Source organism: Paroedura picta, chromosome 16 (assembly GCF_049243985.1).
Source record: "Paroedura picta isolate Pp20150507F chromosome 16, Ppicta_v3.0, whole genome shotgun sequence".
Classification (NCBI taxonomy): Eukaryota; Metazoa; Chordata; class Lepidosauria; order Squamata; family Gekkonidae; genus Paroedura; species Paroedura picta.
Window position 1 is genome coordinate 1,510,538 of NC_135384.1, and position 15,591 is coordinate 1,526,128.

At 63.6% G+C, this 15,591-nt stretch overlaps 1 protein-coding gene across 5 annotated transcripts in view; it reads left to right on the forward strand.

Annotated features, from left to right (window-relative positions):
* DNAH2 (dynein axonemal heavy chain 2) overlaps window positions 1–15,591 on the forward strand; it is a 75,044-nt gene that overhangs the window by 47,224 nt on the left and 12,229 nt on the right. For 4 of the 5 annotated variants that reach the window (XM_077313657.1, XM_077313656.1, XM_077313655.1 and 1 more), the window contains exons 36-63: window positions 726–829; window positions 1,081–1,270; window positions 1,355–1,535; window positions 1,849–1,976; window positions 2,062–2,214; window positions 2,377–2,502; window positions 2,826–3,044; window positions 3,472–3,589; window positions 5,586–5,722; window positions 5,814–5,951; window positions 6,386–6,544; window positions 7,111–7,263; window positions 7,533–7,624; window positions 8,731–8,929; window positions 9,071–9,295; window positions 10,178–10,282; window positions 10,736–10,924; window positions 11,720–11,805; window positions 12,069–12,199; window positions 12,314–12,457; window positions 12,644–12,811; window positions 12,904–13,064; window positions 13,186–13,325; window positions 13,535–13,682; window positions 13,781–13,920; window positions 14,050–14,260; window positions 14,781–14,897; window positions 15,012–15,153. In XM_077313657.1, the coding sequence (XP_077169772.1) occupies window positions 726–829; window positions 1,081–1,270; window positions 1,355–1,535; window positions 1,849–1,976; window positions 2,062–2,214; window positions 2,377–2,502; window positions 2,826–3,044; window positions 3,472–3,589; window positions 5,586–5,722; window positions 5,814–5,951; window positions 6,386–6,544; window positions 7,111–7,263; window positions 7,533–7,624; window positions 8,731–8,929; window positions 9,071–9,295; window positions 10,178–10,282; window positions 10,736–10,924; window positions 11,720–11,805; window positions 12,069–12,199; window positions 12,314–12,457; window positions 12,644–12,811; window positions 12,904–13,064; window positions 13,186–13,325; window positions 13,535–13,682; window positions 13,781–13,920; window positions 14,050–14,260; window positions 14,781–14,897; window positions 15,012–15,153 (4,204 nt within the window). Of the gene's footprint in view, window positions 1–725; window positions 830–1,080; window positions 1,271–1,354; window positions 1,536–1,848; window positions 1,977–2,061; window positions 2,215–2,376; window positions 2,503–2,825; window positions 3,045–3,471; window positions 3,590–4,875; window positions 4,994–5,585; window positions 5,723–5,813; window positions 5,952–6,385; window positions 6,545–7,110; window positions 7,264–7,532; window positions 7,625–8,730; window positions 8,930–9,070; window positions 9,296–10,177; window positions 10,283–10,735; window positions 10,925–11,719; window positions 11,806–12,068; window positions 12,200–12,313; window positions 12,458–12,643; window positions 12,812–12,903; window positions 13,065–13,185; window positions 13,326–13,534; window positions 13,683–13,780; window positions 13,921–14,049; window positions 14,261–14,780; window positions 14,898–15,011; window positions 15,154–15,591 lie in introns of all 5 variants that reach the window. The other variant, XM_077313658.1, reaches the window with a different exon arrangement.

Consider the following 15,591-nt stretch of genomic DNA (forward strand, 5'->3'; position numbering starts at 1 on the left):
CAAAGAGCGTCTGCTCCCGCTGCTGCTGCCCTCTGCTGGACGCAGGCAGCCGTCCTCCTCCCTGCCTGCTCCGCAAACTGGACTCCGGCTTCCCTCTGCTGTCCATGGGGGGGAAGGACACAAGGCTCGGGGCTGGCAGAGCGGCCCGGGTGCACCTGGGGCGTGTCTCCCTCTTGCGCTTCTGCCCTCCTCAGAATGGGGCTGGCTGGTGCTTGTCCAGCTGGGGCACATGGCTGCTCTGGGTCTGGCTGGCCCCCTTGGGGGCAAAAGAGGAGGTCACACCCGGTTCTTTCCTTGCTAGCGGCCCCAGAGTGACCTCAGGCAGATCCCCTTGTCCTCCTGCGTCCCTCTTTCTCTCCGATGCCTGGTGGGGAAAATCAGGGTGCGGAGAGCAGCTTGCATCCAGAATATCCCTGGAAGGTGGTCATGATGGTGGCCTAGGGCAAGGGGAGGGGTACCGTGGGTGTCTTCTCTGGTAACTGGTCTGCCACCCCCCCTCCCCCCCCGAGGTGCTTCCGTCTTCCTTGCCCGTCTAGACGTAGCTGCGAGGCTTCGGTGGAGGTAGGCCAAGACAGGCAGCCACACCCGTCCGTCTGTAGTGGCAGAAAAGACAAAACCCTGAAACCTCTTCCCCTGCCACAACTTTGGTTAGAAGAAGGAGAGGAAGAGCTGGGTCCCTCCCCTCCCCTCCCCTCCCCACTCACGCGCTCTCCCCCTCCTCCCAGGACCTGGACGACTGCGTCATCCGGCAGACCAACACGCAGTTTGCGTACGGCTACGAGTACCTGGGGAATTCCGGGCGGCTGGTCATCACCCCCCTCACGGACAGGTATCCTTGCGGCAGGCGGCCTCTGCAGTCGGGGGCCCCTCCAGCTGTTGAGCCACGAGGGGGGGGGAGGGGGGGCAGGCGGTGGCTGAGGCAGGCCGGCCAGCCAGGGGACAGAAGGCGGAGGAAGCAAAACACCCCAGAGAGCCAAGGAGCTGCTGTTTGCAGTGGGGCTGAGCCGGGAAGGCGGGGGGCTGGCAGTGGGCATGCTCTGGAGGGCTGGGCCAAGGGAACTTGGTGTCCCTCCCCGCCAGGTGCTACATGACTCTGACGACTGCCCTCCACCTGCACCGGGGAGGGTCACCCAAAGGCCCGGCCGGCACGGGCAAGACGGAGACGGTGAAGGACCTGGGCAAGGCCCTGGGCATGTACGTGATCGTGGTGAACTGCTCTGAAGGCCTGGACTACAAATCCATGGGCCGCATGTACTCCGGCCTGGCCCAGGTAAGGGGGGGCGTGTGGAGGGGCTGGGCGGGGCGGGGCAGGTGGGCCATGGGGCGGCTCAGCTTCCCTCTCGGTGTGCCGCAGACAGGGGCCTGGGGCTGCTTCGACGAGTTCAACCGCATCAACATCGAGGTGCTGTCGGTGGTGGCCCAGCAGATCCTCTCCATCCTCTCGGCCTTGGCGGCCAACATGACCCGGTTCACCTTCGAGGGGCACGAGATCAACCTCGTCTGGTCCTGCGGCATCTTCATCACCATGAACCCAGGTGGGCCATGGGGGGGGGGGCTGGGGGGGGCTAGGGCAAGCGGGCAGGGCCAGCGCTCCTGACTGGCCGCTGAGGATCTGAAGGGCTGTGCAGGATCTGATGGGCAGGCCGGCAGTCTTTCAGGGGCCGCGGCTAGCGTGGCGGCGGCTTCATTCTTTCGCTTTCCCTTTTTTCCGAAATTGCCCCTCTTCTCCTCTCCACCCTTCAAATGGTGCCCAGGGCCTCACGAGGGTCCGGATCCCTGGGGCTGGGGGCCTCCCTCCCTCCCTGCGCATTAGCTGGCCCTGAGGCGCTGTGCTCTGCCCCTTGGCAGGCTACGCCGGCCGCACGGAGCTGCCCGACAACCTCAAGTCCATGTTCCGCCCCATCTCCATGGTGGTGCCGGACTCCACGCTCATTGCCGAGATCATCCTCTTCGGAGAAGGCTTCAACAACTGCAAGGTACCTGCCGGCGGCCGGCGGCCGGGGGAAGGGCCGAGGGGTCCGTGAGGGGCCCCCTGCCCAACCTGCCCTCTCCCCCGGCCAGATCCTGGCGAAGAAGGTCTACACCCTCTACTCGCTGGCCATCCAGCAGCTGTCCAAGCAGGACCACTACGACTTCGGCCTCCGGGCGCTCACCTCTCTGCTCCGCTACGCCGGGAAGAAGCGCCGCGTGCGGCCGGACCTGGCGGACGAGGAGGTGAGCGGGCGCTCGGCTTCTGCTTTTGGGGTGGCAAAGGGGTGGCCCCTGTGGAGGATGCTGGGGGGGGGGAGGGGAGCTGGGGCGGGGGGTGGGTGGACTCTGAGGCGGCATGTGCCCTGCCTGCCCTCCTCCATCCGCTCTTCTGCACGGGGCTGCCAGGTCCTCCTCATGGCCATGAAAGACATGAACATCGCCAAGCTGACCTCCAACGACGTGCCCCTCTTCAACGCCATCATCCAGGACCTCTTTCCAGGCATCGAGTGCCCCGTCATTGACTACGGGAAGGTCAGTCCCCCCGGCCCCCTCTGTCTTCGTCCGGGGAAGCCAGGCAGGGGAACAAGTGAATCACAGAATCCTAGAGTTGGAAGGGGCCATACAGGCCATCTAGTCCAACCCCCTGCTCAACGCAGGATCAGCCCTAAGCATCCTAAAGCAGGATGCTTGGTGTGTGTGTGTGGGGGGGGACTTTCTGGAGCAGATTGTGCCACCAAATCACCTTGCAGAATTGGGGGGGGTCTCCCTCCGTGGGGCTCCGGCTCCTGAAAGGCAACGGTCCCCGTAAGGTGTCCCATCTCAGAGGTCTCTTCCCTCCCTCCACTGTGCCTCAGCTCAAGGATGTGCTCGAGATGGAGTTGCGGGAGATGGGGCTGCAGGTGATCCCCTTCACCATCACCAAGGTGATCCAGCTGTACGAGACCAAGAACTCCCGGCACTCCTCCATGATCGTGGGCAACACAGGCAGCGGCAAGACGGTCACCTGGCGCGCCCTGCAGAGCACCCTCTGCAGCCTGCACAAGGGCGGAGACACCTCCTTCAACATTGTCCGGGTCAGTTGGTGCTTGTGCTTGGCCCGCCAGCGCCTCTCCTTCCTTCCTTCCTTCCTTCCTTCCTTCCTTCCTTCCTTCCTTCCTTCCTTCCTTCCTTCCTTCCTTCCTTCCTTCCTTCCTTCCTTCCTTCCTTCCTCCCTCCCTCCCTCCCTCCCTCCCTCCCTCCTTCCTTCCTTCCTTCCTTCCTTCCACCCTGAGTCCTATTCTCCGTCCTTCTTCCTCCCTCCCTCCCTGAGCCTGGGAGTGGGGGGAGGCCGGTCCGCGTGGACCCGGGCTCTGGTCCTGTGGCCATGGATCGGAGAGGGCAGGGTGCCTTGCTTGCTTCTGACCGCCACTTGCTGTCCTCCCTCCCTCCCCCCCTTCCCTTGGCCCCCTTCCCCCTGCTGCTGCTCCTTGCCATGCTCTTCCTGCTGTCGGTGGGACCCAGGAGTTCCCCCTGAACCCGAAGTCCGTTTCCCTGGGCGAGCTGTACGGGGAATACGACCTCAACACCAACGAGTGGACCGACGGCATTTTGTCCAGTGTCATGCGGACGGCGTGTGCAGGTACCGGGGCTGAAAGCTCTGGGGGATGAGAAGAGAACCGCAAGAGGGGGGGCAGGCTGCCGGACCTTTGTCCTCTGGCTGGATTGGACCCCTGCCCTCTTCCAGCGAGTGGCAGCCTAGGGACTCATGGTCTCGGGCAGATGCTTCCCTGGCTGGGCCCTGCAGTAGCTTTGGCCTTCTCCCTTTGGCTTGCTCCTGTCTCCTCCGTGGCCTGACTTCCCTCTCCCTTGCCAGCTGGCTGTTCAAAGCTGGTTTCTCGACACTTGATGCGCAAGGCACCTGGGACACAGGCTGGGGGCTGGGGGGAGTTTCCCCGTGAGGACTGAGGCTGCTGAGCCATGCCAGGGCACATCATCTCCTCCGCCCCCCCCCCCCCCCGATGCTGCTGTCCGCCATCATGTGTGGTTTGCCCCAAAGCCTGGCTCCGAGGGAGGCACCGCACTGGTCTTGGTCCCTTGGGGGAGGCGTCCTGTGGGCCGGAGCCTTTTCGAGGCCAGCAGGGCCGTGGCTTGGCTGTTTCCAGGGACAGCAGAGGAGGGCTTTCTCTTGACCCCAATCTCTAGGATAATTGAGGGTGGCAGCGTGGGGGGGGGGAGGAGGAGAGGCATGTTGGTTTTCAGTTGGGGGGGGAGAGGGGATCCAGGGGCTTTGCGCTCTTTGGACTTTGCTCCCAGTCTTCCGAGGGGCTTTGCCACGGAAGAGGAGCTGAAGGCCCGGAAGGGGACCCGGTTGCTGCAGCCGGGCTCCAGCTGGGCTTCCTTCTCAGCCCCTAACGAACTCACCCGTTTGCATGTTGTCCCTGCCCAGCAGCCGGCCCCCATGCGAGGCAAGTTCAGGGTCACACTGCATTTCCGATTTGAGTCTGGCTGAGTAGCCTCCCCCTCACGCCCCCCCCCCGCCCCGCTGCACTTGCAGGGAGTGACTGGGCCACCCCCTTGGACTTGCTTGCGGTGACTCAGGTGGGCTCCGTGTCCGAGGGACTGCTAACCTTCCAAGCGCAGCTGGAGAAGCGCCGGGACAAACCGATTGGTGCCGGGGCCCCTGTCCTGGCTGCCCTGCTTGTGCCCGTGTCACGTGGCCCGTGGCAGACCGAAGGAGCGGATGGCCGCGTGCAAAGCCAAGGGTGCCGGGCTGCGGAAGAGCACTCTTGCGGGGCCCAGGCTTCCCGTTGGCGGAGAGAAGCGTTGCTTTTCTCGCTCCCGTTGGCGGCCGGCCCCCTGCCCCGGGCTGTGCCCTGCCGCCCGCCAACCCCTCTTGTCCTGATCTGACCTCCCCACCCCTTGCAGGAATTTGTCCTCAACCCCAAAGCGCTCACCCTGGGGGAGTTGTTTGGGAGGTATGACCTGGCCACCAGCGAATGGCACGATGGCACGGTGGCTTCCATCATGCGCGAAGCCTGCACAGGTATTTCCCCTCGGGAGAGGCCGACTCCGCGGGGCCAGGTGCCAGTCTCGGCTTGCCAATCACGCCTCCCTCCTGAGGAAGCTGGCACCTCCGACTGTCTGCGCCAATCAACCCCTCCAAGGCACCCTTGGAAAGAAATTCACGCTTCCCCTCTGAAATTCCTGCCAGATCTGTCAGATCCCGTGAGATTTTGGGTGGATTTTGAATTGGGGCAGATCGGAGCTTGTGTGCCGCGCTTGTGTGATTGTCGCTTGTGTGAAGTTCCCGCATCCCCCCACCCCCCTGCAGTGCGGGCTGGAGCCTTGCTGGGTCAGGCCCTGCTCACGGTTCGCTTCCTGGCCGTGATTCCAGAGCCAGGAAGCATAGTACTGGCAGGGAGCTTAGAGGCCATCTAGACCAACCCCTGGGCCTGGACTTCCTGCATTGAGCTGGGTGGCGTATAAGGTCTAGCTCTGGACTCTGCTTGATGACCTCCAGCAAGGAGGAGCCCCCATCCTCCCCCCGAGATTATCGCTTCCATTTACACCCCAGCCTCTGGGCTGAAGCTTCCTCGAGCTCTAACGGGGCCTCTCCCTTACCTGCCGTGCCCCAGACGAGAAGCCCGACGAGAAGTGGATCCTCTTTGACGGCCCCGTGGACACCTTGTGGATCGAGAGCATGAACTCCGTCATGGACGACAACAAAGTGCTCACCTTGATCAACGGCGAGAGGATCGCCATGCCCGAACAGGTGAGCCAGGGGGTAACGGGGGGGGGGGGGCTGCTGCTGGCCCAGCCACCCCGGAGCTGGGATCGAGAGCCGCTTGCTGTCCCTGCTCCAGGTCTCGCTGCTCTTTGAGGTGGAGAATCTGGCTGTCGCCTCGCCCGCCACGGTCTCCCGCTGCGGCATGGTGTACACAGACTACTGCGACTTGGGCTGGAAGCCCTACGTCCTTTCCTGGATTGAAAAGCGCCCAAAGGTGCCGGAGAGCTGAGGGAAGGGGGAGGGAGGAGGAGGCCTGCGGAGGGTGCGCTGGGCACCGAGATCCCCCAGGCTGCTTCAGGGGTCGACAGAGGGGGGGGTGGCAGAGCCTCCGCTGGGCGTGCAGAGGGCCCAGGCCCCACCCTCGGTTACACGGGCCAGGCAGGAGTTTGCCCGAAGGACCTTTCTGTGCCCGGGTTTTCCGGAAAGTTTTCTAATTCCGTACAAGGCAAGCAGCAGTGGCGGAAAGGGGTTAGGAGGGGGGTGGGGAAGATTAGAGAGAGATGCAGAAACACTGGGGAGGGGGAGGGGGGTCACGGTTTGCAAACAAGGTGGAAAAACAGCCAGCGTGGCTTAAGGGAGCTGAGGGGGAGAACCTGGGTTGAGGGTTGGGCTGGCTCTGAGTCTTCATCTTCAGCTCTCTCTTCTCAGGCCGAAGCGGAGACCCTCCAGAGGATGTTTGACAAATTCATCAACAAGATACTGACTTTCAAGAAGGAGACCTGCCAGGAGCTGGTCCCTATCTCGGAGTATAGTGGGATCGTGGCTCTCTGCAAGCTGTTTGCCTCCCTGGCCACTCCAGAGAACGGGGTAGGTGGCCGTCGGGACCCAGCCGGCTTCTCCGCAGGCCCTCTGGTGTCCCTGGATCTCCTGGAGCCCCCTGCCAGGAACACGTACCTCTGCCCCCTAACACGTAGGACTGCTCTTTCCCACTGACCTTCCCCATTGACCTTTCCCACTGACCTTATCCACTGACCATCAGCCTTTCCCACTGACCCAGCCAGCACCCTGCCTCCCAATCTCCCCCACTAGCTTCCACGGGGCTCGGGGGAGTTGCTCGGGAAGCGCTGTTTCCTGCCAGATTTGGCAGGTGTTGGCTGATGGCAGGTGTGGTGACGGCCACAGGTACAGGTGACTTCCCAAGGGGGCAGACAAGCTCCGGGAGGAGAAGTCCATCCGTGGCTGCTAGGCCAGGTGAATAAAGGAAGCCTCCCCGTTCAGAGGCAGCCAAGCTCTGAATCCCCGGGCCAGGAGGCAGCGTCAGGGGAAGGCCTCGGCCTCCAGAGGGACTGGCTGGCTGGCTGGCTGCCGTGTGCGACGGGAGGCCGGAGTGGAGGGAGCGCAGGTGGCCTCATGGCGCCCTCTCCCCCCTCCAGCTGAATCCTGCCGACGGAGAGAGCTACCTGACGGTGGTGGAGATGCTGTTCATCTTCAGCATGATCTGGTCCTTGTGTGCCGCGGTGGACGAGGAAGGCAGGAAGAAGATCGACAACTTCCTGCGAGAGATCGAGGGATCCTTCCCCAACAAGGTCAGCGGCAGACGATTTCCCGCTCACGGACCCAGCCGACCTGGGTCTGAGCCCCACGGCTCTCGCAAAGCGTCGAGGTGGAAGCCCTAGAGAGAGGAAGACCGGGGGCTGGGAGGGGGAAAGGGCTTCTTCGCCCCACCCTCTGCCGCAGGGCCTGCGTGACGCTTTGGCAGACCTGGCCCAGCACAGAGTCTGCTCCCCCAAAAGACGGGCCATCCAGGCCCCGGTCCCATGGGTGATCCCCTCGGCCCTCGCTTTGTCCCTCCCAGGACACCGTCTACGAGTACTATGTGGATGGGAAGCGGAAGCAGTGGTGCTCGTTTGAAGACAAGCTGCCCAAGATGTGGAGATACCCGGCCAAGTGAGTGAACCGGCCCTCCGCTGGGCCCATAGCCGCCGTCTCGGAGGCCGTATGTGGGGCGGGGCTCAGCCTGCAGAGCGCAGGTCTGCTTATCTCACTTCTCTTTCGCAACTGGGGGGGGGATCAACGGCAGCCCCCTCTGGATGGCTCGTGCCTTGACCCAAATAGCCCCATTCCCTTCGATTGTGGAAGCTGAGGAGGGTCGGGCCTGGCCAGCATCGGGCAGGGGGGCGGGGGGACCACCTAGGAGGCCCAGGGAGGCGATGGATGGGCAGCCACCTGCTGAGAACGTTCCTTCCCGGAGTTACTAATCCGCCCCCCCCTGGGGGGACTTCCGTGAAGCCCGTCTCTGTTTCCTCGCTGTTGCCCTGCAGCTCGATTTCACACCGCCTCAGAGTCCCCCGGCTGATCCTGTCGCCGGAGCCAGCAGCTCCGATTCGCTTCCCCCCCCCCCCCGCCCTCTAATCCGATCAGCGGCCGGAAATTGCAGGAAGGCGGTGGCAGAGCGGCCGTGGACGGCTGGCGGCCTGGATCAAGAGCCGGGCGGTGGCGGGGGACGAGCCTTCATTAGCGGCGGCTTCATTCCAAGCTGTCAGGCTCCAGCGGGGATGACAAGAGCCAGAATGGTGCCTTGTGCGGACGTCTTCATGCATTTAGGCCGGCGTCCTTCACGGAGCCCTGACAGCCGCATCGGGGAAGACTTAGGGGAGGGCCCTGCAGAGACTTCGCTTTGCATATGGAAGGTCCCAAGTCCTCTGGTTCATCAGTAGGTGATGCCAAAGACCTCTGCTGGGGTCCCTGGAGGACAGCTGCCCCCCTGACCTTCACGGGCCAAGGAGAGAGATCAGGCACCGGAGTCCGTCCGTAGCAGCAGAAAAAAGCACAGTCCTGAAACGCATGAGGGACACGCAGAACTCGTAGCTGGGGAGGAGCTGGCGGGAGTCCCTGGTTTGGGCTCCCTGGAGGAGCGAGCGGTGACTCCCGAAAGGCCCTCCCCAGCTGCCGGACTCTTTTCTCCTCGGCGGCCGAGGTCTGAGCCGGCCTGAGGCCGAGGGGTGCGACCGGCTCCGTGTCTGAACGGAGCCTGGTCTCCCCTCTCTCCGCAGTGCCCCCTTCTACAAGATCATCGTCCCCACGGTGGACACCATGCGCTACAATTACCTGGTCACGGCCCTGGTGTCCAACCAGAACCCCGTGCTGCTGGTGGGCCTGGTGGGGACGGGCAAGACCTCCATCGCCCAAGGAGTCCTGCAGTCTCTGGACAGCACCCAATGGGCCATCCTGACCATCAACATGTCTGCGCAGGTGACGGGCCCGGGGAGGCCAGGCCTCAGCCACGTGCTCCTTGGGCGGGGGGGTGGGGGGATGCAGCTGCAGTGGGCCGCCCCCTACTCCCTCCTGCCTTCCTGGCCCTTGTGCACACTGACTGCCTCTCTCCCTGGGCAGACGACCTCCAACAATGTCCAGAGCATCATCGAGAGCCGAGTGGAGAAGCGCACCAAGGGCGTCTACGTGCCGCTGGGAGGGAAGAGCATGATCACCTTCATGGACGACCTCAACATGCCTGCCAAGGACCTGTTCGGCTCCCAGCCGCCTTTGGAGCTGCTCCGCCTCTGGCTGGACTACGGGTTCTGGTACGACCGGGTCAAGCAGACCATCAAGTACATCAGGGTGAGCCACTGGTGGGGAAGCCGGGCCTCTGGGCTGAATTCACCGCGTCCTTCCTTCCTTCCTTCCTTCCTTCCTTCCTTCCTTCCTTCCTTCCTTCCTTCCTTCCTTCCTTCCTTCCTTCCTTCCGTCCGTCCGTCCGTCCGTCCGTCCGTCCTTCCTTCCTTCCTTCCTTCCTTCCTTCCTTCCTTCCTTCCTTCCTTCCTTCCTTCCTTCCTTCCTTCCTTCCTTCCTTCCCTTCCCTTCCCTTCCCTTCCCTTCCCTTCCCTTCCCTTCCCTTCCCTTCCCTTCCCTTCCCCCTTCCCTTCCCTTCAGTCCTTCCTTCCATTTTTAGGCCACCCCTCTCCTGCAACTGTCTCGGGGCAGCCAACAACATGCTGGGGATAGAGGGTCAGACCTTCTACTTACACCTGAGCTATGGCCCCTCCTGCCATTCCCCTCCCCTCCCTTCCCCTCCCCTCCCCTCCCTCCTTGGGATTTCCAGGTGAGTGGCATTGCACCTGTGTGCTTGTGGGCTGCTTGCTGGCCTACGGTCCCTCTCATGTTTGAAAACTTGGCGACCGACAAGCAGAGCTGCTTGTGCCTGGAACAATCCCCCCTCGTCTCCTCTCCGCCTCTGAATTTCAGGAGGGCGAGAGAGAGATGAGGGCCGGGCGTGAGAAGCGCATCTTCTGACTGGAGCGTGGCGCGTGCCGCTGCAGCTATTACCTCGTCTGCCTCCACGCAGGCCCGATTTGTATGCTGCCTGCCTGGCCCCCTCCCTCTTCCCGGATCCCTCCGGACCGTTTAGCCGTCTCGCTACTCAAACACTTCTATGGAAAGCGGGGGGGAAGAGGCCTTTGTTTTCCTTTGGTTTTGATCCGAGCCTGTCTGTCTCCCCCTCAGGAAATGTTCCTGATGGCAGCCATGGGGCCCCCCGGAGGAGGCCGGACGGTGATTTCCAGCCGACTTCAGAGCCGCTTCAACCTCATCAACATGACCTTCCCCACAGTAAGGGCTGCTTGGGGGCCAATCAGGCAGTGGCCAGAGAGGCAGCCAGCCCCCCCTGCTCCCTTGGGGGGCTACACATCCCCCCCCCCCCATGCAGCCTCTGGTGGGCTTGTCCGGCTGGCCTTTTGGTGTCCGGAGATCAAGGGCGACCACGCAGGTTACTCCTTAGCCTCTGTGGCCGGACTGCAGTTCCCAGCAGCCTTTTCTGGGAGGGGTGGAGAGGGGAACGCGGCATCCAACGGCCCTTGCAAGATGGGTGGAGAATCCCGGGGGCATTCCATGGGGCAGGCATGCACAAACGGGGAACAGGCCCCGGCAGGAAGCATCCTTGGGCACGGAGCATCCCGGTGGGCTGCCGCGGCCACGTGGGCGTGACCCCAGACCCCGGTCTGCCCGTGCCGGACGAGGCTGCTGCCCTCGTCCCCTGAGCTGCCCCTGCGCTTCCTCACGTAGGAGTCCCAAATCCGGCGCATCTTTGGCACCATGATCAACCAGAAGCTGCAGAACTTTGAGGAGGGGGTGAAGCCCATTGGGAACGTCGTCACCGAGGCCACCATGGAGCTGTACAACAGCGTGGTCCAGAAGTTCCTGCCCACCCCGGCCAAGATCCACTACCTCTTCAACCTGCGGGACATCTCCAAGGTGCCTGGGCGGGGGCTTCCCTCGGCCATGGGGGGCCTGGGGCAGGGAAGGGGCTTGCTGGGGGCCCTGCCTGCAGGGATGGCCCCGCCCCCTCTTGAGACCGCCTCCTCCCTTTCTACGTGGGCTGCTGTTCAAGCAAGGGATGCAAGGGATGCAGGTGCGGCGGCTGGATTGATGTGCCTGTGTACCTGGGGGGGGGGGGCTTTCACTCACAACGCCCAGACTCATTCCGCCTCAGGCAAGGAAGCAAGTCCCTGTTAGCTCCTCACCGCTGAGGGTCTCTCCCTCGCTCTGCCTTTCTCCCCACGGTCCCTTTGCGTCTTCCCGACATCCTCGTTTCCGTCTTGCCTGATATCGTGGCCTCCCCTCCGGATCAAAAAAGTCCCCCCCCCTCCCTTTTCCAGTCGTCTTTGGTGTCGTTGTCTGCTGAAGACTTGGAAACTGGGGGGGGGGGGTACGGGGGTCTTTCCCTGCCTCTTGTGAGGCCGAGGCTGCGTTCCCCACGGGATGCCTGATCAGGTCGCTTCCCTGGTGCATCCGTTGGGCAGCCTGTCTTGAGTCCACTTCCGCCGTCCCCCTGATATTGAGTAAAGTGGGTAATTTTTAAAAATTGGGGGGGGGGGTTGAAGGCCAGCGATTGGTCTTTTCTCTTTGAACCTGAAGCTGCCTCATCCTTATCCCCCTCCTTGGTCCACTGAGGCCCAGCAGGGCCTCCCCCCCCCCCCGGCCTGGTCCTTTGCACTGGAGATGGCAGGGGCTGAACCTGGGGCTCCCTCCCCTCCTCCTCTCGCCCAGGTCTTCCAGGGCATGCTGCGGGCACACAAGGACTTCCATGACACCAAGCCCAGCCTGACTCGCCTCTGGATTCACGAGTGTTTCAGGTACAGCCGCCCCGATGACCACTTCTCCCACTCATGGCAGGGAGGTGGCGCGTGTGTTTTTTTTGGGGGGGGTCTTCTTTGCAGGCTTGGAGTGGGCAGAAAGGCCCGACTGCCTCCCGTCAGTTGCTGGATGGCCGAATGTGGCCTTCCCGGGGTGGGCCTCCTCCGAGGGGGCCTGGGGTCTTTTCTGGGCCCCCAAAGGTGCTTCGGTCCCCCCAGAGAAGTGACCTGTGGAAGGTGGAATGCGCGGACCTCTCTTTCAGGGTCTTCTCTGACCGCCTGGTGGACGCTCAGGACATGGAGACCTTCACCGTCCTCTTGAGCGAGAAGCTGGGCACATCTTTTGACCTGACTTTCCACAACCTCTGCCCGAACAAGCGGCCTCCCATCTTCGGTGAGGGGCACCTGTGCCCGGGGGCTGGCGGGCAGGGCGGGGTTGGGGTGTGTGCGGACGGGGCCTGGGGAGGCCATCCGGGGCCTCTTTGAGGACGGTGGTGCTTCTTTCCAGGGGACTTCATGCGCAACGTGTACGAGGACCTGACGGACATGGTTGTGCTGAAGGCAGAGATGGAGCGGGCCCTGGGGGACTACAACCGGATGCCGGGGGTGGTGCCCATGAGGCTGGTGCTCTTCCGGGACGCCATTGAGCACAGTGAGTGAGGGCAAAGGCCTGGGGGCCCGGCCAGGCGGCTTGGGGGACCCAGGCGTCGTCTCCTGCTGAGCGTCCCCTCCGGTCAGAGGAGCTCGCCTTGTGGGTGCATGAGACGGGGCCTTTTGGGTGGCATCCCCAGGGGGAGGAGCCTGTCCCCAGTGCTGGAGCCTCCATGTCTGCCTGCAGTTACCCGCATCGTCCGAGTGATCAGCCAGCCCCGCGGGAACATGCTGCTGGTGGGCATCGGGGGCAGTGGGCGCCAGAGCCTCGCCCGCCTGGCCTCGTCCATCTGCGAGTACTACATCTTCCAGATCGAGGTCTCCAGGCAGTACCGCAAGCAGGAGTTCCGGGAAGGTGAGTGGGCGCTTGGGAATCGGGCGCTGACGGTGCCCTGCCGCCACTTCTGGCCGGCCCCCTAACTGCCCGCCCTCCCCCCCCCCCCACAGACATCAAGAAGCTTTACCGCCAGACGGGGGTGGACCAGAAGCCCACGACGTTCCTCTTTGTGGACACGCAGATCGCGGACGAATGCTTCCTGGAGGACATCAACAACATCCTCAGCTCCGGGGAGGTGCCCAATCTCTACAAGGCGGACGAGTTCGAGGAGGTGGGTGCTCGGGGGGTGGGGGGGTGGGGGGTGGGCTGGCGGGAGGCCTCCACGTGGGCAGGGGGGCTTCTACGGAAAGGGTGCCAGGCCCCCCACAGCTTCCCCTTCCTCTCTCCGCCAGATCCAAAGCCACATCATTGAGGCTGCGCGGGCGGAGGGCATCCAGGAGAGCCTGGACAGCCTCTTTGCCTACCTGATTGAGCGGGTGCGGAACAACCTGCACGTGGTCCTGTGCCTGAGCCCCGTGGGGGACCCCTTCAGGTGAGTCCCCTCGGGAAGGGTCAGCTGCCAACCTGGGGGTTTTGTCCAGAGCAACAGTGCCCCCTGGTGGCCTGGGGGGGCCGAAGACAGGCTGACGGGTCTGAAACAGAGAGGAATGGGAAGTGGGGAAGAGGGCGGGGGGCGGGGGGCCGAGCCAGGTCAACTGAGGGAGGGAGACTGGCCATGACGCTTGGTCTGCCCCGTCCCAGGAACTGGATCCGACAGTACCCGGCCCTGGTGAACTGCACCACCATCGACTGGTTCTCCGAGTGGCCGAAGGAGGCCCTCCTGGAGGTGGCGGAGAAGTACTTGGAGGGCGTGGATCTGGGGACCGTGGAAAGGGGGAGCCTCGACACGGTGAGGAGCTGGGGCCGCCCCCCAGAGGGCGAGGGGCTGGAGGCGCCGTGCTTCCTTCGGCAGGGCCTCACCCCCCTCCTCCTCCTCCTCCGGCCCAGATCCACAAGCGAGTGGCGAGGATCTTTGTGACCATGCACGGCTCCGTGGCCCGCTACTCCCAGAAGATGCTGCTGGAGCTACGGCGCCATAACTACGTCACCCCCACCAACTACCTGGAGCTGGTCTCCGGCTACAAGAAGTAAGGGGGCCCGGCCTGCTGGCGGCAGAGAAGGCCCTCCCCGTGGGGAAAGGCAGAGCCTGGGGGAGATGCCAGTGTGGGGGGGGGGGGGGAGACCGCTTCAGACATCTCCTGCTGCCCTCCGGACAGGCTCCTGGCCGAGAAGCGGAAGGAGTTGTCGGAACAGGCCAACAAGCTCCGCAACGGCCTCTTCAAGATAGACGAGACCCGGGAGAAGGTCGAGGTGATGACGCTGGAGCTGGAGGAGGCCCGGAGGAAGGTGGCCGAGTTCCAGAGGCAGTGTGAGGAGTACCTGGTCATCATCGTCCAGCAGAAGCGAGAGGCGGATGAGCAGCAGAAGGTGAGCTGGGCCAGCTGGGGCGGCCCCTGGAAGAGGCACGAGGAGACCTGGCACGGGAAGATCCTGGCTGAGGGTCTGCCCGGGGCAGAGGCAGGCTGAAGCGGGGGATGCGTGGGGACAGGGCTTGCTCCTCCAGAGGCTGGGTTGGGAGAGAGATTTGGGGAGTCTCAGACCCCCCTTCCGTGGGGATGACGCAGGCTAACTTGAGGTGCCCCCATTTCAGAAGGACGCTCGTGAAAGCCTTGTGGTTTCTGAGAGGAATCCACATTTACACAGTGAGAGTCCGGAGGCTGCGGGAAGGCCTGTGTTCACCCCAAGAGCACCGACTTGGTTGCTAGCTGCACTCCATTCCCTGAATTACCCACTGGGTTATGCCTGTAAATAGTTTCTGTCCTCTTTTCTGAACTGCCTTATTCCCCTCTCCTGGACGTAAATGGAAGCTGCTGTTCTTCTTCTGTTCCCCTCCTGGGTGCTGAATTTATTTTATTCAGGCCCCCTCCTGTCCCTCGCCTCCCTGCAGACGGTGACCGCCAACAGCGAGAAGATTGCCGCTGAGGAGATCAAGTGCAAAGCTTTGGCTGACAATGCCCAGAAGGACCTGGAGGAGGCCTTGCCGGCCCTGGAGGAGGCCATGAAGGTGGGCGGGGGGGGACCTGGCAGGGGGGGGGGCCTGGAGAGACCCACAGAGGGGGCCGGCAGGTGCCTGTGCCTCCTGTCTCCTGAACGGCCTCTGCTCCCGCCCTCTCCGCAGGCCTTGGAATCGCTCAACAAGAAGGACTTGACCGAGATTAAGTCTTACGGCCGGCCGCCCACCCTCGTGGAGACCGTCATGCAGGCGGTCATGATCCTGCGAGGCAGCGAGCCCACGTGGGCCGAAGCCAAGAAGCAGCTGGGTAAGCGGAGGCCGAAGAGCTCCGGCAAAGGGTGGGGGCGAGTCTGGGGCAGGGGGCCACCCAGTCGGAGGGCCCCGGAGCAGAATGCTGGAATCCTCCCAGCAGCAGCCTGCTATGCTTCAGTGTTTATACACAGCTGTCCTTGCCTGTGGGGGACCAGAGTGGCCGACAACCCCACTCTCCCTCCATCCCTCCCTCCACCTTAATCCTCCCAGCCAAGCCGCCCTGTGAGACAGGCCAGGCAGCCACAGGGTGACTGGTCCAGGGTCGCCCACTGAGCTTCCCTGGCCCACCAGGGGATGCCACCTCTTTGCCCGGCACTCCAGCCCCTCGGCCGCACCTTGGAGAGAGATGTGGGTGGGCAGCCGTGGGACTCCATCGGGAGCCGTGGGAAAGAGCCAGAGTCCGGCAGGGCCGTCGAGCTGGCTTCTTCAGAGG